Below are 26,894 nucleotides of genomic sequence, written 5' to 3'. Positions count from 1 at the left end.
GCAAGTCGGTTAACTCTGGCCAAACTTCTCAGCATCAAATTGCTCAAGCTAATACGTCCCTTTCTGTGCCCCCTTTTCCAAAAATGTGTTGAGTGCCTGTCTTCAGTTCAGGCTGGTAGCTGGATTTCATCAGCAGGGGGATTAGGTACTAATTTGCATCTTGTTTGCATATTATGGAACTTCCGTATTATTTTCAGTACACCATCATCTCAGAATGAGTTACAAATTTTTGTGAAAGGGTGGGCATTTTCAGTTTCATTCACATCTCCCCTGCTGAGCCTAACATGTTGAATACATAGTAGGTCGATCATTTTCTGATTGGTTAATGTGATTAATGAGTCCATTTTCCATCCATCCCCCTAAAGACTGTCTAATCCCACTTTTCTGTCCAGTTACACATTTTACAGTACATTTCTGCTTAGATACTCCCAGTGGGCCTACTATACAGTATCTCTCATCTCTGTGGACATTGGGCTTTCACTGTATGCCTCTCTTTTGTTCAGCTCTGTGTACATTTGAAAGGTTGTAAATGTGGACAAGAGAATGATGGGCTGTGTGAGGGTGTGAACATTTTATGAAGATGAGCACCCGTATCTGTATCAAATCTCATCCACACATATTATGACATCGGTTTTCATTAATGGCTTGTCAGCTGCCTCTGAAGATATTTGACACTGCTTTCCTTTATCCCCTCGTGATGAGAAACATAGTCATTTGTTTTTCCTAAATCCACAGAGGAACAACTTATGTTTAAGAAAATTATGAGAATGTATATAAATGGTTCTATATGTAGTCTATTTTATATATAGTCTTAGATGAAATTCTAAGTGTGGTTAATGGTGTTAACCTAAGTATTAGATTTACTCTAGAAATAGCTGTGTTTAAAATGTTTAAAGATTGCAGTCATACTTAAAAGAACAAAGTAGGTTAAGTCCTTCTCAGGCAGGTATTCCCCCCTCTGGCTTTTAGAGGGTAAGAACCTTGATTGTCTTGCTTCTTAGCTTATTTCCTTTGGAGAGAAGCTACTTGTTAAATATGTATGATTTTTGAACTATTATTTGCATTTTGAGTTTTTCCCTCTAGTACTATGTACTTTGTAGAAAATCTATTTATAATATGTGGACTCTGTTAGATAGATTTAAATGAGGAGGAACATAATTCTTTTGAATATTAGGAATAATCAGATTAATTTCTAGAAGCCCAGAGTTTATCATTAAGTGTTTTTTCCCTTCAAACTTCACACACAGCCCAATCCTTTATAGGAATGCTTAATTTTTTTTTTTGTTTTTTTTGTTTTAGGTTTCTTCAGACATGGCTCAGGGACTCAGTTTTAAACTGAAATGATTCCTTTAATACAAGATGTGGTCCCTAACTCTGCAAATGCAAGCTTTTTTTTTTTTTTTTTTCTAAAATGAGAATCATTTCCTCAGAAATCAGGCAACCTAAAGTTTTTTTTTTTCCTAGCTTTATTCACTTGATAAGTACATATCGAGTTTCAGCTCTGTTGAGGGTTCTGTGCCCATATCTTGAGACATAAAGGAAGAAATGAAACAGATCTTTAAAGAGGCAGATATCTTCTTGGTCTCAGAGTTCTCTGTGAAGAGAGTTTTATAAGAAGTGTAAACATATTACAAATGTACATGGATGTGGGAGCAACTGATTCTATCTGGGGCAGGGAGGAAGGGGCTGAGGAAGGGTTCACAGAAGGGTGGCATTCAAGTTGGTTCTTAAGACATGATTCTTTAAATTTTTATTGAAATATATTTGATTCACAATCTTGTATTAGTTTCAGGTGATTCAGATATATATATATACACACACACATACATATATACATATACACACATATATATGTATATATCCCAGATATATGTATATTCTTTTTCAGATTCTTTTCCATCATAGGTTATTGCAAGATATTAAGTATAGTTCCCTGTGCAATACAGTAGGTTGTTGTGATTGTCTGTATTTTACATGTAGTAGTGTGTATATTTTAATCCAAGCTTATGAGTTAAATGATTTAGATAGTCATGTGGGATCCTAGTTCCCCAACCAGGTATTGAACCCGTGTCCCCTGCATTGGAAGCTCAAGTTAACCACTGAACCTCCAGGAAGTCCTGGGGAAGGGCTTTCTAAGCAGTGGAACAGCAGCTGCAGAGGCACGAAATCCTGAATTTTTCTAAGTAGATTTAGGGACTGGCCAGTCATCCAGCAAGACTGGAGTATCATGGTACGAGAGAAGCTTGTAAATTTGGTGCCGTAACACAGTACTCTCTGAATGCCATATCCTTTTCTTTCCCCCCTAGCTACTTCTGCTGATCGCTTTTATCGAATAGACAGATCTCAGGTAAGATTTCTTGAACCTATTTGTGAAAGTGAAAAATTCCCAAGTAACTAGACTAATCTTATGCATTTTCCCCCCAACAAAAACACTGAAATGTGTACAGTTCTGGAATGATGCTCATAGTCTCAGCCATGAGCTTGTTACTTGCCCTCACGTGTTTGTGATTTGTGAACTCAAGGTGATATGGTTTGACCTTGAAAATGAGTCCAGAAGATAAGTAGGCTTGTAGATGTTGTCACCAGCCTGCACTCCAAGTTTTCATTCACACCGCTCTTTTACTGCTTCATTGCCAAATTTTATGCCTCTTTAACTTTATTTCTGATTGGCAAATTCGCAACCTCAAATGTATGTCTAGGCTACTTAGTTTCTACTCACCACTTTGCAGAGTTTGGTGGTGAGAAAACAAAATGCTTATGCCCAATGATGGCAAGTGGTCCCACTGTCCAAATTCTCATGTAAAAGAAGGTACAGAATGGAATCCATTGATAAAGCCAGTTATTAGCCATGCCACTTAGCTTTGAGCAGATCCTGAGGGTATAAGTCCAGGTCATTGTATGCACATGCTGGACCAAGCTGCATGTAGGGTGTCAATACTTGGATAGTATTTGGTAAAAAGAGGCCAGACCATCTCTGGTTATACCTGACAGAATCCTGGTTAAAGAGTCCCAAACCAAGGATTCAACTCGCCCCTTCCTCAGCCTCTTGCCACCATGTTCCTTCAGGGAGGAATGCTACTGGTCTGCCCTCTGAAAATATAATATGCTGTGGTCGTTTGCTATGTCATAAAATTGCAGTATTCCTCAGGACCACATAGCTTTGTTTAGTTATTCTTTAAATGATGGATTTGAGCATCCTATCAGTCATCTGACAGATTTCTTTTCCTTCCTCAGGAACATTTGCACTTTGTGATGGAGATTTCTCAAGATGAGATTTTTATTCTGGACCCAGATATGGTATTGTCACAGCAGGCGGGCACACCCCCAGGAATGCCTGACCTGGTGGTGGAGCAAGCCTCAGGGTAAGTGGGCTTATTCCTTGTGGTGAGACTGGTTTCAGGATGACATCTGTGTCTGGTTTGGCCTTGTGTTTGATGTATTTGATGAAATCAAACTATTTTGATGTACAGGTTTTCCTGTGTTTTCTGAGGTTGCACTGTAAGTCGATCTATGAATGCCTGAGTAGAATCACTCTTTCCTACTCAGATCTGTATCATGTCTGAGCTGTCTTTACCCACCACACCAAAACTTCCAACCAAACTAGAAGGCAGTAGTATTTGTGTCTGTGCATGTATGTCTGGAGACGCTAGTGGTAAAGAACCCTTCTGCCCATGCAGAAGATTTAGGAGATCTGAGTTCCATCCCTGGGTTGGGAAGATCCCCTGGAGGAGGGCATGGCAACTCACTTCAGTATTCTTGCTTGGGGAATCCTGTGGTCAGGGGAACCTGGTGGGCTATAGTCCATGGGGTTGCAAAGAGTCAGACAAGACTGAAGTGACTTCCCACAGCATACAGCCCATGTATGTCTGGAATGCCTAGCTTATCACATTGAAAAATGACACAAGTGGTTTGACTTTTTTATCCCTCCTCCTCCTTCCTCTTCTTCCTCTAGTCCTCCTCTTCCTAATCCTTCTCCTTTTTTTCCTGTATCCAGGCAGCCTGATACACACACACACGCACACATATATAATATAACAATAACAATAACTATGAAATATCAAGAACTTATTAAGAGCCACATATTATGCTAAATTTTATATCCCTACTATTATGTGCTCTATGCTTATTTCCTCATCAGTAAAATGGAAATGATAATACCTACTCAGAAAATTCTTTTAAAATTAAATGAATTGAGGGATTTCCCTGGTGGCCCAGTGGTTAAGAATCTGCTTTGCAATGTAGAGGATATAGGTTCGATCCCTGGTCAAGGAACGAAGAGCCACATGCCACAGAGCAACTAAGCCTGTGCACTGCAACCAAGACACAAAAGAGTCAAATAGAGAAGTTATTTTTAAAATAAACAAATGGATTGATACATGTAAAATTAAGACTGTCTGTGGCACTTGGTGGGAGAAGGCAATGGCACCCCACTCCAGTACTCTTGCCTGGAAAATCCCGTAGACAGAGGAGCCTGGTAGGCTGCAGTCCATGGGGTTGCTGGGAGTTGGACACGACTGAGCGACTTCACTTTCACTTTTCACTTTGCATTGGAGAAGGAAATGGCAACCCACTCCAGTGTTCTTGCCTGGAGAATCTCAGGGACGGGAGAGCCTGGTGGGCTGCCGTCTATGGGGTCGTACAGAGTCGGACACGACTGAAGTGACTTAGCAGCAGTGGTGGCACTTGGTAGACACTCATTACATATTATATTATCAGAATCATCATCATTTCACAATGACCCTGCAAATTTGGTACTATTACTATCTTAAATCCATGTAAGCAAAATGAAGTTTAGAGAGTTTTTGTAACTTGGCTACTATTATGCAGAAAGTAAAGGGAAAAAAATTGAGATTTATTCCTAGGTTTTCTGAGGCTGGAGCCCATGCATGTTTTAACCACTGTATTGGACCACCAACATATTAATATTTCTAGATTATTTTAAAAATTCAAAAATATTTCTTTAGAGTTTTCTGTGTGGCAGGTACTAGTATAAGCACCTCCGAAACAACAGCGCACAAGTGAAAACACACAAACCTTTGCCCTTGTGAAGTTTAATGGTTTCCTTTAGAGGTTTACTGGTACACAAAAGGTGAATAGTCAAAATAAGGATTTCCCCAGGAAGTGGACACACATGGACTCAAATGGCACGTGCACGTCTGTGCACATCCTTGCACAGTGTTAATAGGCATGTGCACTTGAGGTAAAACCCTCATGCCTGTTCACTCCTGTTCACTTAATCTGACCCTGGCTGCTATTTCTGGGTATCTCCCACTCTACCAGGCCAGCTGATAGCAGGGGTACATACCGAGTCTCTGGGGAGCCAGGAAAAGATAGAAGTGGCGGCTGGAACAGATAGATGGCTGTGTTTAGGAACCAGAGCTAGTAATACCAGAGCTGTTGTGTCGTGAAGGGACAGCCAACTGGCGCAAAGGACGGCCCGATGTAACCTGGGAGTCCTGGAAGGTAGTGGGGAAGGCCATGGGTGATGTCACGCCTGTCAGTTGTGGTTCTGCTGGAGTCTAGGTGTTCGCCCCTCAACGTGATCTGGTTTGTAGTGCTTGGTCTGATGAAGTCTGAGCCTATTCGGCCAAGCTCTCCCTGGGCTTTGTCCTCCCAGTCATTCGCTATCAGCTCTGGTTCCAAAGATAAAGTAGCCTGCAAATCCACAAGAACTTGAATCAGTTTCTTTCTTATTTCTCTTTTTTTGCCCCCTCTGGAAATAAACTAGGAACAGGGACAAGATGAAAGAGAATGGGCTTTATTTTCTGGGCTTTATTTTCTAACCAACGTTTCTGTAAGACATCAGTCACCATTACTTTTTTTCACATGGGCCATTTGTTATAAAGTCTTCATTGAATTTGTTACAATATGACTTCTTTTTTCTTTTTTTTTTTAATGTTTTGTTTTCCTTGGCTGCAAGGCATGTGGGATCTTAGCTCCCCAACCAGGGACTGAACCTGCACCCTCTGCATTGGAAAGTGAAGTTTTAACTGCTGGACCACCAGGAAAGTCCCCTGCCATTACTTCTTATCTGTGTCATATTTAAAATTACTTAATCTCAAAATTCAGTTTTCTCATCTATAAAGAGGGCAGTAGCGTCCAAAGAGAGCCTGGAGGTTGAAAAAATTAAACGAACTAAAAAATGTGCCAAGTGGCTTCAGTCATGTCCGATTCTTTGTGACCCCATGGACTGTCGCCTGCAAGGTTTCCCTGTCCTTGGGATTCTCCAGGCAAGAATACTGGAGTGGGTTGCCATTTCCTTCTCCGGGGGATGTTCCCAACCCAGGGATTGAATCTGTGTCACCTGCTTGCAGGTAGATTCTGTACCACTAAATGCCAGCTGGGAAGCCCAAGTAAACGTGAAATGAGTATAAATACCCAATAAAGATTAATTGCTTTCCTCTCGTTTGAAGACAAAACTCATCCTGAGAAAGGGCAGACTAAGTCCCATGGCTGACTTTTAGTGTCTGGTATCTTTCTCTCTCCCAGAATGACAGACTGGTGGAATCCTGCTCTCCGGAAACGCATGCTGAGTGACAGCGGGCTGGGGATGATAAGCCCGCATTATGAAGACTCAGATCTGAAAGATTTCAGCCACTCCCGAGTGCTACAGTAAGCACATTCTCTCTCTTGTCCTGTGTGTCACTGGGCTTGCTGGGAGGGGACTCCATGGGGGCACTCACCAAACGGAAGGATTCTCTTCTCAGTGATGCTCTAGCTCTCTCCTGATTGTATCACCCTGTGGTTTGACATTTTCTTCACCAAGCACCCTTCTACCCACGTCAAGCTCCGATGGAGCCTCACTTTCCATTTCTCATGCTCCTGAGCCTCAGTGAGACCTTGCACATGGACCTGTCACTACTTTGAACCTCAGTAGTGCTCACTTCCCTGGAAGCTATCCCAGGGTTTACTAGATGCCCCTGTGTTTGCCGTATTGTGAGGACATGCCTGAGTGTAATGTGAATAGTCTAGAAATGATGTAGAGTGTTTTATTTGTGTGAACGTTGTGATGGACTGCTAGTGGGCAGCTTCGTGAATCCCCAGTTCCGAGCCTCTGGCTGTGCTGTGTGATATGACCAGGTGGTTTCGGTGGCTCATCTGCAGTGCTGCGTGTGCTGTGTTTTAGTCTCTCTGGGTAATTAGTGAAGCGTTTGTTTAAAGGTCAGAAGAGTGGGTGTGTTTTTATCTGAGGGATGGGAGTTGGGTTTTGCAACAGTGTTGGTATCCTCATGCCCTGTGAGTCCTCCCTCCCATCACCGCTCTTTGCAGGACAGGTTCAGGGTGCACCTTGTGGTCACAAACAGAATCATTTGCACCCATTTATTTATGCTAAGATCATGGCAACTGGTCCCATCAATTCATGGCAAATAGATGGGGAAACAGTGACAGACTTTATTATTTTGGGCTCCAAAATCACTGCAGATGGTGACTGCAGCCATGAAATTAAAAGACGCTTGCTCCTTGGAAGAAAAGTTATGATCAACCTAAACAGCATATTAAAAAGCAGAGACACTACTTTGCCAGCAAAAGTCCGTCTAGTCAAAGCTATGGTTTTTCCAGTAGTCACGTGTGGATGTGAGAGCTGGACTATAAAGAAATCTGAGCACCAAAGGATTGATGCTTTTGAACTGTGGTGTTGGAGAAGACTTGGAAGGACTGATGCTGAAGCTGAAACTCCAATATTTTGGCCACCTGACATGAAGAGCTGACATTCGAAAAGACTCTGATGCTGGGGAAGATTGAAGGCAGGAGGAGAAGGGGACGACAGAGAATGAGATGGTTGGATGGCATCACCAACTCAATGGACATGAGTTTGGGTAAACTCTGAAAGTTGGTGATGGATAGGGAGGCCTGGCGGAAAAGGCAATGGCACCCCACTTCAGTCCTCTTGCCTGGAAAATCCCATGGATGGAGGAGCCTGGTGGGCTGTAGTCCATGGGGTCGCTAAGAGTTGGACACGACTGAGCGACTTCACTTTCACTTTTTACTTTCATGCATTGGAGAAGGAAATGGCAACCCACTCCAGTGTTCTTGCCTGGAGAATACCAGGGACGGGGGAGCCTGGTGGGCTGCCGTCTGTGGGGTCGCACAGAGTTGGACACAACTGAAGCAACTTAGCAGCAGCAGCAGGGAGGCCTGGAGTGCTGCAGTCCATGGGGTCACAAAGAGTTGGACACGACTGAGCAACTGAACTGAGCTGATTTGACTCCAGGCCAGACACCCTATTGCAGGGAGGGGAACTCCTTTCAGCGACCGAGAGCTGGCTCTTGCCTAACACTTGGAAATAATTTGTCCAAAGACTCATACATGTTGACAAAGCAAGAAACTATTGGGAAGGGGCACCCAGGCAGAGAGCAGCAGGCTAAGGGAACCCAGGAGGACTGCTCTGCCACGTGGCTCTGTCTCAGGTTTTATGGTGAGGGGACTAGTTCTGAGGTTGCCTCTGGTCAGTCATTCTCTGGTGGCTTGCGCATCATTCAGCCAAGATGGATTCCAGCGAGAAGGATTCTGGGAGGTTGGTAGGACATATGGTCTGGTGTCTTCTCTCTCCTTTTGACCTTTCAGTTGGTGGTGGCTTGTTAATTCCATGTTCCTTACCAGGATCTCCTGTTGTAAGATTACTCAGGCAAATAGTGACTGTGGTACCCTGGCGAGGGTGGGTGGTTTTGGTCAGTGGTTTCCTCTAACAACACTATCTCAGATATTATACAAAAGTTCATTGTAATTCAGGAGATCAGGCTAATTTCCAGTCCTATTCAAGGTCCTAATCGAATGAGGACAGTGACATTGTAACTATGCAGTCTTACCTTTTTTTATAAAATAATAAGGTTATTGAGATTCTCAGAAGCCTAGGGTTAACTGAAGAGGCAGGACAATGCATTGTTTATAAGACCGGAAGCAATTTCAGTGTGACAAAGGGGAGAAAAATGAGAAATCAGAAGCTAATTATTTTGGTGGTAAAGGTTCTACTCAGACACCCCAAGGGCAAAAGGTGACTTCATTTTAATTGCTTCTCTGTACTACCTCTTATTCCATTGTGTGAAGAATGGAAAGGAAAAAGTGAATTTCTATGGATTTTCCTTTTTAATTAAACCATGTTGTTAGTTTCTGATAGCATTTTGATTGCTTACAATTCAGGGTGTTTTTTCATTTCTTTTGTGTATGGAATTAAGGTTTGTGAACCAGACTGAGTCAGCCACCCACTGACAGCTAAAAAAGTGGCCATCTAGCTTCAAGCAGATTTATTTGAAAATTAGTTTTAATTAGTCATAGAATAGAAATTAAGTCTAGACAAACCAGATGTGTGTTTTGGTTATTCTTATATACAGGCTGTTTCCAAAAAGTGGAGCGTGATCTCAATCTAGTTTCCTATACCCTGTTTTTCTGTGTATATTATGTTAGTGTGTAAATGTATATCATGATATGTGAGATTATTTCTAAGACAGTAAATATTCTTTCAAAGAATCACAAGTAAATGTACCACGTTATGTAAGAGCCAAGTTCTTAAAATCAACTCTTTTTTATTTGGATTTATTATCCTTTTAGGAATTTCTTTTCATTATTTTATTGGTCTTCAGTTGGCAGCTACTAGTTTTCCTGGATATTTATACAACTTAATTCTTAAATGGGCTTCCCAGGTGGCACTAGTGGTAAAGAACCTGCCTGCCAGTGCAGGAGACGTGAGACGTGGTTCAGTCCCTGGGTTGGGAAGATCGGCTGGAGATGAAAATGGCAGCCCACTCCAGTATTTTTTTTTTTTCATTTATTTTTATTAGTTGGAGGCTAATTACTTTATAATATTGTAGTGGTTTTTGTCATACCTTGACATGAATCAGCCATGGATTTACATGTATTCCCCATCCTGATCCCCCCTCCCACCTCCCTCTCCACCCGATCCCTCTGGGTCTTCCCAGTGCACCAGGCCCAAGCACTTGTCTCATGCATCCAGCCTGGGCTGGTGATCTGTTTCACCCTAGATAATATACATGTTTCGATGCTGTTCTCTCGAAACATCCCACCCTCGCCTTCTCCCACAGAGTCCAGAAGTCTGTTCTGTACATCTGTGTCTCTTTTTCTGTTTTTCATATAGGGTTATCGTTACCATCTTTCTAAATTCCATATATATGCGTTAGTATGCTGTATTGGTCTTTATCTTTCTGGCTTACTTCATTCTGTATAATGGGCTCCAGTTTCATCCATCTCATTAGAACTGATTCAAATGAATTCTTTTTAATGGCTGGGTAATATTCCATGGTGTATATGTACCACAGCTTCCTTGTCCATTCGTCTTCTGATGGGCATCTAGGTTGCTTCCATGTCCTGGCTATTATAAACAGTGCTGCGATGAACATTGGGGTGCACGTGTCTCTTTCAGATCTCGTTTCCTTGGTGTGTATGCCCGGGAGTGGGATTGCTGGGTCATATGGCAGTTCTATTTCCAGTTTTTTAAGAAATCTCCACACTGTTCTCCATAGTTGCTGTACCAGTTTGCATTCCCACCAACCCACTCCAGTCTTCTTACCTCGAGAATCCCATGGACAGAGGAGCCTGGAGGGCTACAGTCCATAGGGTCGCAAAGTTGAACACAACTGAAGCAACTTAGCACGCACACTGAGGTCTTAAGTGCACTAGAGCAGCTGACTCTTTTACCTTTTTTTTTTCTTCTCTCAAGTGAATTAGAAAACAAAATAGCTTTGGAACCTGTAGCTTTGAGTCTTTCCAGCTGAATCTCCAGATACTGTGTAACAGAGACAAGTTGTCCTCACTGGGCTCTGTTTGAATCTCTGACTCACAGAATGTATGAACAAAATAATATGGTTGTAAATGGTTGTTATAAATCTTTTAAGTACTTTGAGAGAGAGAGAGAGTGAACTCACTCAGTCATGTCCGACTCTGTGACCCCATGCACTGTAGCCTACCAGGCTCTTCCATCCATGGAATTTTCCAAGGAAGAGTACTGGACTGGGTTGACATTTCCTTCACCACGGGATCTTCCCCACCCAGCAATCGAACCCGGGTCTCCCGCATTGCAGGCAGATGCTTTACCGTCTGAGCCACCAGGGAAGTACTTTACCTTACCCAAATTGTCTATTAATTCAGAAAACGTGTACGTATGTTCATTAATTTCTTAGGAAGAACATCTCTTTATTTATTTCAGAGGTCATCTTTGATACAAATAGGTATAATTGTAGTTATCCCATAATAGTATATATATTTATGTACATATGTATCATAAGGTCAGTAATAGCTAGTATTGATACTTCCTGTGTGCTTTGTTAAATTATCCCTAACTGTTTCAACAACTTTTAAATTTCACATTGCATAACAGATGAGTAAACTGGAAGCTCAGAGAGTTTAAAATATTCATCTTAAGTCACTCAAGATAACAAGTGTGGAGATTGCTGTTTGAATGAGGTCTTCTTGACTTCTGATTCCAGGCTTTTCCTCCATACCAGATTGTCTTCCAGAAGGGCCAGTGCAAAGGCAGGGTGCCCACAGCCCCAAGGCCCAAAAAGGATTTACTTTGGTATCTATCTTTTTTAGCATTTGTAAAGTGAAAAATTCTACAATCTTGGAAGGCTATGTATGCTCATTAAATATGCACAGCTGCAAATTTATCCACAAGTACATATAGCTGAGAATTAATTTTAAAGAATTTTTTTTCTTTAAAAAACAGACTGAAACAAAAATTAGAGATAAGCTTTTATTTAAATATTATTGAATATATATTAAATATGCTCCAGTCTAAATAGATGCAAACATTATATGAAGAATAGTAATGTGCCAACAATGCTGAAATATGTTATTGTTTTATGTTATTACTTAAGTCTTTCTTTCCATAACATAGTACCATATCATAAAAATATATTTGTTTTATGGGGTTTTTTCGGTTTTGTTTTATCTGTTTATCATTACCAGTAATGAACAGTGTGTACACTTTCAGAGCTTCCCACTTCATACAACGTTGAATTTTTAAAAGTTATTAGTATTAATGTTACTGAATGCAAGCTTGTGTGCCCAATGCACAGTGAGGCCAAAAACACTGAAACATCAGTTTGGAGCAGAGAGAAGTTTATTGCAGGGCCAAGCAAGGAGAATGGGTAGCTTGTGCCCTCCAAACTCCTGGAGCAGTTTCACCAGAGCATTTTCAAAGGCAAGGTGGGTGGGGGGTGGTCCACAAGGTATGTGATCAGCTCGTGCACAGTTCTCTGGTTGATGATGAGCGATTCTTAGGCACCAAAAAGTCTAAAGGCTACACCCTCATGATCATCAAGTAGTTAATTTGATACATTTGGTGGTAGTTTTAGCATCTGAAAATCTCTGGAAATATTTATCAGATACTGTTATCTAGTTACTTCAGAGGAGCTACAGCAGAGGATATGGAGGAAGAGGGACCATTCTAGGAAGGCCTCTTAGGGTTCTGCTTGGTATGTGATATATGTAGATTTTAAGTTATTTTATTTGGTATAGAATATTGGGTTATACAAATATGCCATAATTTATTCCTCAATTTAAATGTTGATTTCTAATATTTTACTATTTAAAAATACAGTGAACGTTCTGCAGTGTGTGTCTATTGCAGGGTAGACATGCAGATTCAGCTTTGCTCAATATTGCGCAATTTACTTTCTCTTTGGGAACTTTTAAGAAGCAGTATGTGAAGGAACCTGAAGAATTATCATAACATTCAAGGCACAATTGGCACCTGTTGCTTTCAGTTTTAAAGTTCCAGTCAACTTGGAGATAGTAAAAGTTCAATTTTAACATCTTGTTCACCATGTTAAATAACCCACTCTGTAAAGAAATGAAAAGGGAAATTTTAAATTCTTGGAACCGAAAATACTGTTTGTCAGAATTTGCAATAAATGGTAGAAGTGGTATTCAAAGCATGATTTATGACTATAAATCATTTATCAAGAGAAAAATGATTGCATACAAATAAAGCATTCAATTTGATAAACTTGAGAAAGAGTCCCAGAGTAGAGGACAAAGAAACAAGGGGGAAGAGAAATAATAGAGAGAGAAATCAGTGACAAGGAGAACAAAACAGACAAATGATTAACCAATAATAAAAATTCTAAAAATTGGTTCTTTCAAAACAGACAAAATTCTAAGAAGATTAAAATATAAGAGGCAGACAAAAATGCAACTCCAGTGCTTCCCCAACTCATTCTTCCTCCTGCTCCGGTGACTCTTTCCCCTCTAAACTCTAATTGACCCAGCCTATCTCTTCTCCCCCCAGGGAGAGGAGCAAGGCTCCATCTCAGAGTTTTAACTTTCACTTCTAAGATGCATCAACCTCTATCCCACTTCAGGGAGTGCAAACAGAGTGAACACACAGAATGAATTAGATTTCGGTTCTTACTGGAACTGACTACATTTATAGTAAAATTCCATTTTAGATACATTGCAATTTTTAAAGAAAGATTTATAGAGTCATCTGTTGTTATCTGCAGGGAATTGGTTTTAGGACCAAAATCAAATGGATCCTTGAGTCCCATAGTCAGCTCTCTGTTTTTGCAGATCAGCATCTCAGATTCAACCAACTATGGACTGTGAACATAGTACATGGTCTGTGATTGGTTGACTCAGGATTTGGAAATCATAGGTAGATAGACAGACATATGTATGTCTGTCTGTAACAGCTTTATCCCACTCTTGTTTTCAGCTATTTCCTTTACCCATTTTTTTCTTTGAAACTTTAGGTAATAATATATGTAGATAGTCCGTGTGTGTGTGTGTGTGTGTGTGTATGTTTTGTCTGCTTACACGGGTCCTCTAGGGGAGACAACGATTCCAAAGAAGGCTATACAACACATATAGGATCTTGAAATCCTATGAACACAGTAAAAAAACAATTTTTATGAACCAAGGTTTATAAATTGATGAGAAATAGTTGACTCACATTGTTACTGCTACGACCTTAATGAATTTGTCTTTAAAGATGTTTGAAAATGTTTTTCTCTTTGAAAAAATGTTTTCAGTGTCTAAGAAAGTGCTAGTAAAATAACATCTTTCTGGAAACACATTTGCTGTCACCATTAATTGTACCACAACAATTCATAACAAGATTATATTTTGACAGAAGATTCATAAGGAAGTAATTAACTAAAATTTTAGCAGACAGAATCTGTTTGATTCCTAAGGAAGACTTTTCCTGACTTTAGGATCTATGAGATTAAAGAAAAAATAGGCACTGAGTGGAAACTCTTATATGATCTTTTCAAGTTATCTTTGAGAAAGGACAGACTTACCACTGAATTAAATAGGTTAAGGGAAAACAGGTAAAGGGACCAGAAGATATTATTTAGTTTATGAATTTAAGAAGTATTTTCTAGGTCTTTTACTTTTTGGTTTGTGCAAACCCCCCCAAAATTGACTGAAGGAGATACGCTTTTTCTTAGTGTCCCCAAGTCCTGAGCCTAGAAGAGCTAAGATGAAGGTCACACAGGTAAAAATAAAAGACACTGGGAGACGGTGTAGGGAACCACCCAAAGGCAGACAGTCAGTCTAAACATCCATGTGCTCAGGTTTCTGTGACCTAGGCAGGACTGGTGCATTTTTATGATCAGTAGAGCATTTCTGTCTCTATCAAGAGACAGTGTTATCAAAAGTTGAAAAATAAGGTATCTGGTCTGATTTATGATTTGGATTTTTGGAATCTGAATTTAAATGGATTCCATTGGATTGATTGGAATCTAAAAAATGGGTTGAGCCATTCAGTTAGTCATTTATTTTTTGAGAAAATATATATTCAGCACCTTCTAGGTAGGAGCTACACACACACACACTTAGGCATTGATGATGTAAAGCTAAATGATAAATTATTGTCTTTAAAGAACTTATATTCTAGGGTAAAAATATATTTATATATTTAGAGGAAATACTCAACAAACCAATTATCATAGTTCCCTATGACAAGTGTTATAATGGATATATGCATAGAGTGTTCTGGATACAAGAGGAAGAAGAATTTGCTTCTCCCTCTAGATTTCACTTTTCTATTTTTATGTCAAAAAGATGAATATTTAAAGATTTAATGAAAATGTAAGCCTCTAAGGAAAAAAGAGACTTTTTAAAGGGCTCTATGCATATTTTCTTCATCTTTTGCCCGTGGTCAGGTAAGTATCTGCTTTTCATCATTATATCACCAGAAAATGAAAGTTTTAGTCTGTCAGTCCTGTCAGACTCTTTGTGACCCCATGTACTATAGCCCACCAGGCTCCTCTGTCCATGGGATTCTCCAGGCAAGAATACAGGAGTGGGTTGCCATTTCCTTCTCCAGAGGATCTTCCTGACCCAGGGATTGAACCCAGGTCTCCTGCATTACAGGCAAATTCTTTACTATCTGAGCCACCAGAGAAGCCCTCATCACCAGAAATGCCTGTCAAATAATTGAATATTCCATGACAGTTTCACATCACTCCACCTTAGATGTCCTTAAGGAAGTTTGTACAACTGGCAAATTATTTAGGGATATCCTAAACACTTAATAATACTTAAAAATTTTGATCTATTTAGTGTAATCTAGAATTCTGAACTACCCTACCAAGAAGATAGACCCCCAAACTTCACCCTTTCCCAAAACTCAGAAGTTCTGGTCCGAGCATAACAGTAATAGTTGCAGGCCTGTCTTGTCTTCAGCTATTTACTTTACCCAATTTCTTCTTGGAACATTAGGTGATGGCCTGACTCTAACGAAAAGGATAATTGTGCTTGTTGTCAAAGCTCCAGGTTCTCAACAGGAAGACAGACTATTGGGCAGCGATTTTGGTTGTGGAAATATCCTTCAAGCATCAAAATCAGATAAGAGGGAGAAAATTAATCCTCTTAGTGGGAGGCAGGTTTTGCTGGAATCTATCTCAGAGATAGATCAGTGCTGTCAGGATAGAGACCGTCCCTTGTGTCTGCTTCACGAAGATAGTTGGGTCCCATCCCTACTTCCCTTTGATGGCTCTAAATCTTGCTCTCCCTGGCTAATCACTCAAGCTGGAAAAAGTGCAGTTTAGCTGACATGCATCTTCCTTTCTTCTTCTTTTTCTCCTAACTTACCTCCAGTCATTATCCTCTCTTGCCAAGCACATAATAATGCTCTGTCCTTTTATGTGTGCAAAATAATTAATAAGAAATTTTGCTCTGTTCTTTCTCTGATTGCTCCTCAACTGGATCCAGGAAATGAACATACTATAATCATAAAGACGCAGTGAATCCCTGACTCAGAGAGCTGTTGCTGGTTTATAAGCTAGACAGTAAAAGGTGACTGGTGGACCCTGGCAGGGGTAGGTGCTGTTAACTAGCACAGCAGAAGGATGGAGCCGGGAGAAAGAATTGTTTCTAGAAGCCTTGCATGTCTCCCATGCCATGCCCATATGCGCTGTCACTCAGTCATGCCCGACTCTCTATGACACTGGACTGTAGCCCACCAGCCTCCTCTGCCCAAGGAATTCCAGGCAAGAGGACTGGAGTGTGGTGCCATTTCCTCTTCCAGGGGATCTTTCCCTGTCTGGGGATTGAACCCACGTCTCTCGTGTCTCCTGCATTAGCCGGTGGATTCTTTACCACTAGCGCCACCTGGGAAGCCCATGTCATATGTCTCATTTATGTTGGTAGTGAAGTTTAGTTCTTGAAGAGGCTGTGAATATTCTTTGGACAGAAGGGAGAAACCTGGCATGCGGGGAACCATAAACTACCAACATGTTATGGGTAGAAGAGAATTCTCGGATTTCCAACTGAAAGAGACAAGGCAGGGCCAGAGCATTGGGAAGCATGAGAGCAATTTGGGCAGGAAAACACTTTCCCTGAGTTTGCTGAGAGGCAGAGATCAGTGGGCAGGGCATCTCAGGAAATTATTGAGTCTTCTTTAAAATCAAATCAGGGGGTTTCTCTTTCCTTCCAACAACACAGAGTGCCATAGGGCATTAAGGAAAGCAAGTCAGAAGGTGACAAGAGCCTTTGGGGACAAAATCACTTAAGCACCGTTCTAAAACTGGGAAAACAACTCCATCTCCTTCTGCACTGGAGTGTTTTTATGGCAGTATAGGAATGGGAATTTGTTTGTTTTCATTGGCTGTTCTAGAAGTGGAAGAATGCACCATGATTTATCTATACCTATTTCTCATTTTCTCCTAGAGCTGCTTTCCTATTTTGGATTGCTTATAATGTAAATGTTACCTAGAAACTGCCCTGTCTTTGGACACAGAAGAGTGGGGAAGAGAGGTTTTTTTTTGGATTTTGTTTCTCATGCCAGTGTCTGGAACGTGAATTTCCTCTTCTGAGACCTGAGTGAGATGGGAGGAGATGTTGACAGGAAAACTTCCAGAGTATATGACAGTTATCTTCAGGAGAGGCCCCAAAGCCACTCCCAACTCCACCTATTTTTTTCTTCCATTTTCTCATGCTGGATTCAGAAGTCCTTATGGCATTTCATAAAAATAATTAGCTGTGGCTCAGCCTTGCTCAATCATCTTGGCCCCACAAGATAAATATTATCTATCCTGAATGTTGTGGTATGTGAGATAGTCTTTTGTATAAGTTTCTTATTTTAATGGGCTTCCCAGGTGGCTCAGTGGGTTTGACCCCTGAGTCAGGAAGATTTCCTGGAATTGGGCATGGCAACCCACTGCAGTATTCTTGCCTGGGAAATCCCATGGACAGAGGAGCTTTGGTGGACTACAGTCTCTAGGGTCTCAAAGAGTCAGACACGAACTGCAGCAATTGAGCACATTGGCTTGTGTTAATACTGAATGTAGTACTCAGGTGATTTTGCCCTCACAATTGAGAGCTTCATGTTTCAATTTATGCTTAAAAAGAAACAAGTCCACATTCAGAAAACTCCAGATGGATTGCATCTCAACAGGAGTTGTTGGCCAGGGTTCCCAGAGTCATTAGGCTAAAGCTGGCAACTCTTTCTGAAAGGCAACTCTTGCTAATGCTCTAGACAGCTCTCTGCAGGTATATTTCCCTTGATCAGATTTTAGAATAGCATGCCTTTTCTATTCCTTTAATCTCTTTTTAGAAACTAGGCAGGAAACTATATTGCAAAGACTGACTTGTAATATGAACCATCGCATCTTTTTTTCTGTGTGATTGTACAATGTCTGATGCAGAGGGTTTTTTTGTTATTTTTACATTATCTTCAAAATGTTAAAGTATTTCCCTGGAGTGTTCAGATTTTACATAATAAAAAGTGTGATGGTCCAGTTTTCATGTTGAAGGAACTTGGACAGTATTAGATTCTTCACATAATTTTTTTTTTTTTAATCTGTCTTTTCTTGTATCCACTTCCCCCTTTTGCGCATTTGTCCTTGCAGTTCCAACACCTTCCCTTCCCTTCCCTTTGTTGCAGTTCTTCGTCATAAACAGTAGGTGGCAGTACAGTGTCAAGCTCAGAGAGCATTTAAGGGCTTCCTCACTCTGCGGACTGATTAAGGAGGTTACATAGGAGAAACTGAATTATACAAGCAAGTGGTAAAACAGGGGTGTTTTCAAGACACCAAATAAAACTAAACACAGGAACTTATTTAAAAATGCAGAGGATATTTCAAGTACAGCTCACGTGGGGACCATCGGGTCTATATCTGAATAGGAGGAAACTACGAGCCTGAACAGAATTAGAAGAAATTTACATCAAAGGAGAAGGACTCACCAAACAGCCTTATTATTTGAGTCCTGGGACTTATTTTCCTACCTCCACACAAATGCCCATCTCTCTCCTTCCTCTTTCCGCACCCTCCCCTCTGCTGGTGGTGAATGTTACCTTTGAGGCCATTTGGCAGTCCCTGAATGGGTTTGTGGCCACTTGAATAGAGAAAGTGTTCGTCTTTCTCGCATTTCAATGCCACTCTGTGTGGCTGCTGTAACTTTCATCTCTCTCTCTGTCTCGTTTGTGCCTGCTCCCTTACTGTATGTGCTTTGTTCATTGTCTTAATAGCAATTTTCATAATTAGCAGGGAGGAAAAGAAAACAAAGAGAGGCTTGTACAGTTGAAGGAGATTCTCGGTGCTAAGGGATTTCTGGTTCTATTTACCTTGTTGGAGATGCTTGGGGGCTGGAGTGATGGTGGTGAAGATGTCACCTAGATCCATGATCTCACTGTTGCTCCCTCAAGCCCTCAAGATGATGTCATGGGCTGGGCATAGTGGTCCTTAGGCAATGCACATCCTCAAGGGAAGCTCAAGGGAAATGATTACCTACAGTCATGCTTTGAGACCATATTAAATCATCCCTTGGCTGGCTTGGTTTAAATTGAGTGTTCTTTGTTCATCCACAGTTGCAGGAAATAAATTCAATTTCTGTAGCCTCATGACTAACATAAAACAGGAGAAAAATAAAGATGGTGTTTCTGCAGCAGTGGTGTGTAGACCCTTGAAAGGTGCCTGGAAGGGATGTCCAGCTGGGAAATCAGTTTCCACTCGGGCCATTTCTCAAGAGTTTGTTAACAGACAGCTAGCAATAATGGCCCAGGCAGGAGACAAGAGTCCAGCCTGGGGAACTTTGCCCAGGCCTGAATGTTGTCTTTTTTTAAAATTGGAATACAGTTGCTTTTCAATGTTGTGTTAGTTTCTGCTGTATAGCAAGGTGAATCAGCCACAGTGTACATATATCTCCTCTTCCTTGGATTTCCTTCCCGTTTAGGTCACCACAGAACCCTGAGTAGAGTTCCCTGTGCTATACAGTCAGTTCTCATGATCTATTTTATGCACAGTAGTGTATATATGTCAGTCCCAATCTATCCTGCTCCCTCCTTCCCTCCTTGATGTCCATATGTTTATTCTCTATGTCCATGTCTCTAGATATGCTTTGCAAATAAGTTCATCTGTACCATTTTTCTAGATTCCACATGTATAGGTTCAGTTAAGTTCAGTTGCTCAGTTGTGTCTGACTTTTTGTGACCCCATGGACTGCAGCACACCAGGCTTCCCTGTCCATCACCAACTCCTGGAGCTTGCTCACACTTATGCCTATTGAGTCGGTGATGCCATCCAACCATCTCGTCCTCTGACATCCCCTTCTCCTCCTGCCTTCAATCTTCCCCAGCAAAAGGGTCTTTTCAAATGAGTCAGTTCTTCGCATCAGGTGGCCAGAGGATTGGAGTTTCAGCTTCAGCATCAGTCCTTCCAATGAATATTCAGGACTGATTTCCTTTAGGATGGACTGGTTGGATCTCCTTGCAGTCCAAGGGACTCTGAAGAGTCTTCTCCAACACCACAGTTCAAAAACATCAGTTCTTCAGCACTCAGCTTTCTTTATAGTCCAACTCTCACATCCATACATGACTACTGGAAAAAACCATAGCTTTGACTAGACGGACCTTTGTCTGCAAAATAATGTCTCTGATTTTTAATATGCTATCTAGGTTGGTCATAGCTTTTCTTCCAAGGAGCAAGCATCTTTTAATTTCATAGCTTCAGTCACCATCTGCAGTGATTTTGGAGCCCAAGAAAATAAAGTCTGTCACTATTTCCACTATTTCCCCATCTATTTTCCATGAAGTAATGGGACCGGATGCCATGATCTTAGTTTTTTAATGTTGAGTTTTAAGCCAACTTTTTCACTCTCCTCTTTCACTTTCATCAAGAGGCTCTTAGTTCTTCTTCACTTTCTGCCATAAGGGTGGTGTCATCTGTGTATCTGAGGTAATTGATATTTCTCCTAGCAATCTTGATTCCAGCTTGTGCTTCCTCCAGCCCAGCATTTCACATGATGTACTCTGCATTTAAGTTAAATAAGCAGGATGACAATATACAGTCTTGACATACTACTTTCCCAATTTGGAACCAGTTCATTGTTCCATGTCCAGTTCTAACTGTTGCTTCCTGACCTGCATACAGATTTCTCAGGAGGTAGGTAAAGTGAACTGGTATTCCCATCTCTTGAAGAATTTTCCACAGTTTGCTGTGAGCTACACAATCAAAAAGACTTTGGCATAATCAGTAAAGCAGAAGTATATGTTTTTCTGGAATTCTCTTGCTTTTTCAATGATCCAACAGATGTTGGCAATTTATTTTCCCCTTTCTGACTTGCTTCTCTCTGTATGAGAGTCTCTAGGTCCATCCACATCTCTGCAAATCAGGCCTGAATGTTCTTGATGTTCTTCAGTAGGAATAAGTGCACCAGTACATGATGGGAGGCTACATGCGCAGATTCTGGGTTTCACCAAAGTGTGAGAAAAGTGGGGAAGTCCAGGGAACTTTCAGGGCCATGGTCAGGAGAGGGCAGAAAGAATGAACGTAGAATGACAAAGGACAGAAGGAAAGAATAGAATTGACAGAAAACTAGAAGAAACCAGATGCTTCTCTTTCTCTTCCTAGGAGGTAGGATGGATGATCCACCCTCCGCTTATAGAAAGTAGTGTTTTTGCTGTGGACCTCATCCCAAAAGCTGGAGTGTTAAGAGAAAAGTTAGACATGAAAAGTAAAATTGGTGAAACATACATCGAGAGTTGCTCTCAATGTGCAGACATGGTCTTCCTTGTTCATGAGACTTCACACCTGAGGGTGGCTTATTTGTAATGTGCCAGGAGGATTCTAGAGGTAGCGTGGCTTCTGGGCCAGCCTACTGTGTTTCTTCCTGTGTTTTCTATTCTAATTTTATAATGGCAACCAGGAAATGAAGGGGCCTCGGGTCATCCAGCCAGGCCTGTGAGTTGATAGGAAATATCTCAGAGCTCCCCTCCCCTATCCACAGTCTTATAGAAATACCCCATGGCTAAGTATTTTCAGAATACTAATCTTTGTTTTTGTGTCTGGTGGCTCAGATATAAAAAGTCCACCTTCAGTGCAGGAGATCTGGTTCAGGAAGATCCCCTGGAGAAGGAAATGGTAACCCATTCCAGTATTCTTGCCTGGAGAATTCCATGGACAGAGGAGCCTGGCGGGCTACAGTCTATGTGGCAGCAAAGAGTTGGACATGATTGAGTAATCAACACTTGCACTTTCTTTGAAGTGCCGTTTACACCTGTGCTATATTTTCATTCCAAACTCACCTCTGTGTGGTGACCTGGTTTGTTGCCAACTCCGAGCCAGGTGATGGTTTAGAAACTCTTAAGTAGAAAGTCTTATGTGTTGGATACACTGGGAAAGAAAGATTGACATTTGTTTGTGGGTGATCCTCTCTAAAAAATAGTAGACCAAGATAGGTGGCACCCCAACATTCATCTGATCTATCTTTAGGAAGGATTCTGCAAAATGGATAGTCTATTGATCTACCCCTTTCCAGGTGGGGAAATGATACAGATGTTCCAAGGAAGGGCCAAGAAAGAAAGCCATGGATGCTATCAAGATAAAGCCATGAGATGAAAAAAAAAAAAAGCAGAATATTTTTAGAGGCCTTTTAAAAAAGTAGAGACAGGACAATATTACTCAAATGAAAAAAGATATTGTGTTTGGAAGAGCTTGTAGATTTAGAGCATCTCAAATTTCATAGAAGTTGCCAAGAAAATGCATGTATTGAAAATGTACAGCAAAGAATGTTACATCATAAAGGCTGAACTAGTCATGACACCCATCATCTCAGTTCTAGCTTTATTGATTAAAAACAATAAAACATCACAGGCAGTGGCATATTTCTTGAAGACTTTCACCTTCGTAACCAGGACACGCTTGTGCTCTCTTATCATTGCTATGTTGCTGGTAGAAAACTGGGCACATTTTTCAGTGTCCTTAAGCCTTGTGACTCATCAGCTGAAAGATCAGAGGCCTCGAGGGGAAACTTGCTGATGGAAGGCAATCTACACAACTGTCTTTGTGTTTCTCAGCGGTTCCTCGTGTCTTGATGGCGACACAATCTAAGAGCAATATTGTCCAGGACATAGCTGTAGTCGGTGTGTACTTCATGTCTCATCCCCTTGGATTCTTGATATCTGCATACACTAATCTTATGATTCATCCTGAGATGCTATAAGTATATTTAAGCAGATCATTTCATATTTCCTTTTTCTTGAAAATGTCCCTTCCCAGAGGAGAATAAACCTATCCCCTAGCGGACCTTGGAGACATTCCTGAAGCTGACGGTCTTAAACACAGATTTTTTTTTTTTAACTTTGTTGTTTTTTGTTAAGAATTCAAGTGACTTTTGCTTTGAGATCTATAACATGGCTATGGAATTTTCAGTATAAAAATATTTTACCAGTTAAACTATATAATTCCCATCTGAAAGCGATGTCTTTATTTCCTGAGAAGTGTTAGTCACTCAGTCATGTCTGACTCTTTGCAAACCCATGGTAGCAAAGTAGCCCACCAGGCTCCTTTGTCCGTGGGATTATCCAGGCAAGAATACTGGAGGGGGTTAGCCATTCCCTTCTCCAGGGGATCTTTCTGACCCAGAGATGGAACCTGGGTCTCCTGCATTATGAGCAGATTCTTTACCATCTGAGCCACCAGGAAAGCATTTATTTTCAGGTTCCCATGTGTACCCTCACTTGAGAAGTCTTGCCTTCATTTGAGAGGAAAGAAAAGTATGATTATTCCACTAAGTGGGGTTAACTTTGGGAAGGGGACTTTCACTGGCACATGTTCAAATTAAAATTCATAGAAAAGTGTATCAAAGTGGCTAAAAGGCAAAACTCCTCCACAAAGCAGATATTTGAAGGGATGAATAAGTGAATGGATTCCTTCTTAATGCAGTTTTAATTGTGAGTCACCTCCTTTCAATCCTTCCCCACCCCTCACCCCCCAGTGCAGTGGTGACACAGTAGGGAAAGCCTACAGGTTTTTTCTATAATTTAATAATTCAAAGATCTGGGTGAACCTTTGCACTTGTCCTCTGCTGTGGTCTTCTAGCTCCTTTTTGACTGTTGTGTTTCTTCTTTGAGTTTCTGTTCAGACTGTTTCCTTCCCTTGTTTGTTCCTTCCTCCCCTTATTCCATCTGTTGATCTCATGGCAAAGCATTAAGTTTTTACCTGCTTCTTGCCATTATCTTTTTAGTGTGGATTCCACCTGTGTTTTATCTGCCAGAAGACCCTGTCCTGCTCTTCTTAGGGTAGTTTTGTGTAGATGTCCTGCTGGTCCCCTTTTGTTCATAACTCACATTTGTATGGGGCGAGTTCTTTTTAGAACTACTAGCTTGGGATGAATAACTAGGGATAGAAGGCTGGTGGGTTTCTGGAAACTTTGAGGCTCTAGTCTTCATACTCTTTCTTAGCAGCACTCTCCTCTGGGGTTTGCTAATGCCCCTGAATGGCTCAGAGCTGAGGGCTTTGTTTGGTCAGCCTTGTCTCCTCATTTAAGATCGACACATTCTGTCTCCTTGAACGTGGTCCAACTTTGCTAGACTTAGTAGCTCTTCATATCTAATAATTCTGGTTTAGGGAAGTCTTCTAGTTTAGCCAAAGATGATGCTTTCTTTTCTGTTTCTCATCGTCCCTGTTATTTTCCACGGACTTCAAAATGAATTGAAAAGCAGACGGATGTGGAGGTTCTGCGATACTAGTCTGTAGCTTGTCTTCTGACTTCGTTCTCGCTGTTTTGTGATCTGCTGTCCACAGCTGCACGATCAAAAGCGCAGATGAGAAGCTGTGACTTCTCTTCTTCAGAACTTTGCTCTGTGTAGCTTAGAATCTAAATGACAAGCTCTTCAAACTGGCCCTTCAGCCTCTGTATGAAGCACCTCTCCCTCTTGTGGCTCTAGACCTAACGTTTATGACTGCTTTACATGCGAGCAACACTAAGTTGCTTGTATATGAGATCAAGTTTTGAGATTTCCTATCTTAATCCTTTCTCATATGCCTGTAGCCTCCACCTGAAATAATTCTTTTTTTCTTACTTACCTAATAGGCTTCTACTTATCCTTCAAAGCCCAAATCATCGTTTGTAAATTTTTTCATGATGGCCGTTCTGACCAGTGTGAGGCAACTACCTCATTGTGGTTTTGATTTGCATTTCTGTAATAACTGGTGATATTGAGCATCTGTTCATGTGTTTCCTGGCCATCTGGATATCTTCTTTGAAGAAATGTCTGTTTAGGTCTTTTGCTCATTTTTTGATTGTATTATTTATTTTTTTGATATTGAGCTGCATGAGATGTTTGTATATTTTGCAGATGTGGGTGAACCTGGAGTTTGCTATACAGATTGAAGTAAGTCAGAAAGAAAAACAAATAATCATATATTAACGCATATATCTGGAAGTTAGAAAAATGGTACCAATGAACCTATTTGCAGAGCAACAGTAGAGAGGCATACATGTAGAGAACGGACTTGGGGATACAAGGTGGAGGCAGGGGAGGCTAGAAAGAGTTGAGAGAGTAGCATTGAAACATATACATTCAGTTCAGTTGCTCAGTCATGTCTGACTCTTTGTGACCCCAAGGACTACAGCACACCAGACTTCCCTGTCCATCACCACCTCCCAGAGTTTACTCAACTCATGTCCATTGAGTCAGTGATGCCATCCAACCATCTCATCCTCTGTCATCCCCTTCTCCTGCTGCCTTCATTCTTTCCCAGCATCAGGGTCTTTTCAAATGAGTCAGTTCTTCGCATCAGGTGGCCAAAGTGTTGGAGTTTCAGTTTCAACATCAGTCCTTCCAATGAGTATTCAGAACTGATTTCCTTTAGGATGGACTGGTTGGATCTCCTTGCAGTCCAAGGGACTCTCATGAGTCTTCTCCAACACCACAGTTCAAAAGCATCAATTCTTTGGTGCTCAGCTTTCTTTATAGTCCAACTCTCACATCCACACATGACTACTGGAAAAACCATAGCCTTGACTACACAGACCTGTGTTGGCAAAGTAATGTCTCTGCTTTTTAATATGCTCTCTAGGTTGGTCATAACTTTCCTTCCAAGGAATAAGCGTCTTTTAATTTCATGGCTGCAGTCACCATCTGCAGTGATTTTGGAGCCCCCAAAAATAAAGTCTTTCATTGTTTCCACTGTCTCCCCATATGTTTGCCATGAAGTAATGGGACCAGATGCCATGATCTTAGTTTTCTGAATGTTGAGCTTTAATCTAACTTTTTCACTCTCCTCTTTCACTTTCATCAAGAGGCTCTTTAGCTTTCTGCCATAAGAGTGGTGTCATCTGCATATCTGAGGTTATTGATATTTCTCCCGGCAATCTTGATTCCAGCTGGTGCTTCATCCAGCCCAGTGTTTCTCATGATGTTCTCTGCATATAAGTTAAATAAGCAGGGCGACAATATATAGCCTTGACATACTCCTTTTCCTACTTGGAACCAGTCTGTTGTTCTATGTCCAGTTCTAACTGTTGCTTCCTGACCTGCATATAGATTTCTCAGGAGGCAGGTCAGGTGGTCTGGAATTTCCATCTCTTTCAGAATTTTTCAGTTTGTGGTGATCCACACAGTCAAAGGCTTTGGCGTAGTCAATAAAGCAGAAATAGATGTTTTTCTGGAACTCTCTTGCTTTTTCATTTTTCCAACGGATGTTGGCAATTTGGTCTCTGGTTCCTCTGCCTTTTCTAAATCCAGCTTGAACATCTGGAAGTTCACAGTTCATGTATTGCTGAAGCCTGGCTTGGAGAATTTTGAGCATTACTTTACCAGCATGTGAGATGAGTGCAATTGTGCGGTAGTTTGAGCATTCTTTGGCATTGCCTTTCTTTGGGATTGGAATGAAAACTGACCTTTCCCAGTCCTGTGGCCACTGCTGAGTTTTCCAAGTCTGCTGGCACTCCGTATACATTACCATATGTAAGACAGATAGCTGGCAGGGGTCTGCTGTGTTGCACAGGGAGCCCAGCTCAGTGCTCTGTGATGAGCTGTGAGGGTGGAGGGAGGCTCAAGAGGCAAGGGATGTCTGTATATTTAAGCTGGTTATTTCATTGTACAGCAGAAACCAGCACACAATTTTAAAGCATTTATATGCCAACTAAAAACAAAAAAGCCCAGCTCAGACAGTTCTTGAGTTTTGAAGCCTTCATTTACTTTTTTG

At 41.1% G+C, this 26,894-nt stretch overlaps 1 protein-coding gene across 13 annotated transcripts in view; it reads left to right on the top strand.

Annotated features, from left to right (window-relative positions):
* The window catches only part of DGKI (diacylglycerol kinase iota), a 479,729-nt gene that overhangs the window by 392,989 nt on the left and 59,846 nt on the right, over window positions 1-26,894 (top strand). For all 13 annotated transcript variants that reach the window (XR_006268612.1, XM_043463812.1, XM_043463811.1 and 10 more), the window contains 3 exons: window positions 2,307-2,347; window positions 3,235-3,362; window positions 6,490-6,612. Coding sequence is in view for 12 of the 13 variants with exons in the window: in XM_043463812.1 (XP_043319747.1) it covers window positions 2,307-2,347; window positions 3,235-3,362; window positions 6,490-6,612 (292 nt within the window). In the remaining variant the exon portion in view is untranslated. The remainder of the gene's footprint in view (window positions 1-2,306; window positions 2,348-3,234; window positions 3,363-6,489; window positions 6,613-26,894) is intronic.

This window comes from Cervus canadensis, chromosome 3 (genome assembly GCF_019320065.1).
Source record: "Cervus canadensis isolate Bull #8, Minnesota chromosome 3, ASM1932006v1, whole genome shotgun sequence".
In the NCBI taxonomy this organism is placed as follows: domain Eukaryota; kingdom Metazoa; phylum Chordata; class Mammalia; order Artiodactyla; family Cervidae; genus Cervus; species Cervus canadensis.
Note: the sequence above shows the minus strand (reverse complement) of the source record. Positions and strands in the feature narration are given on the sequence as shown.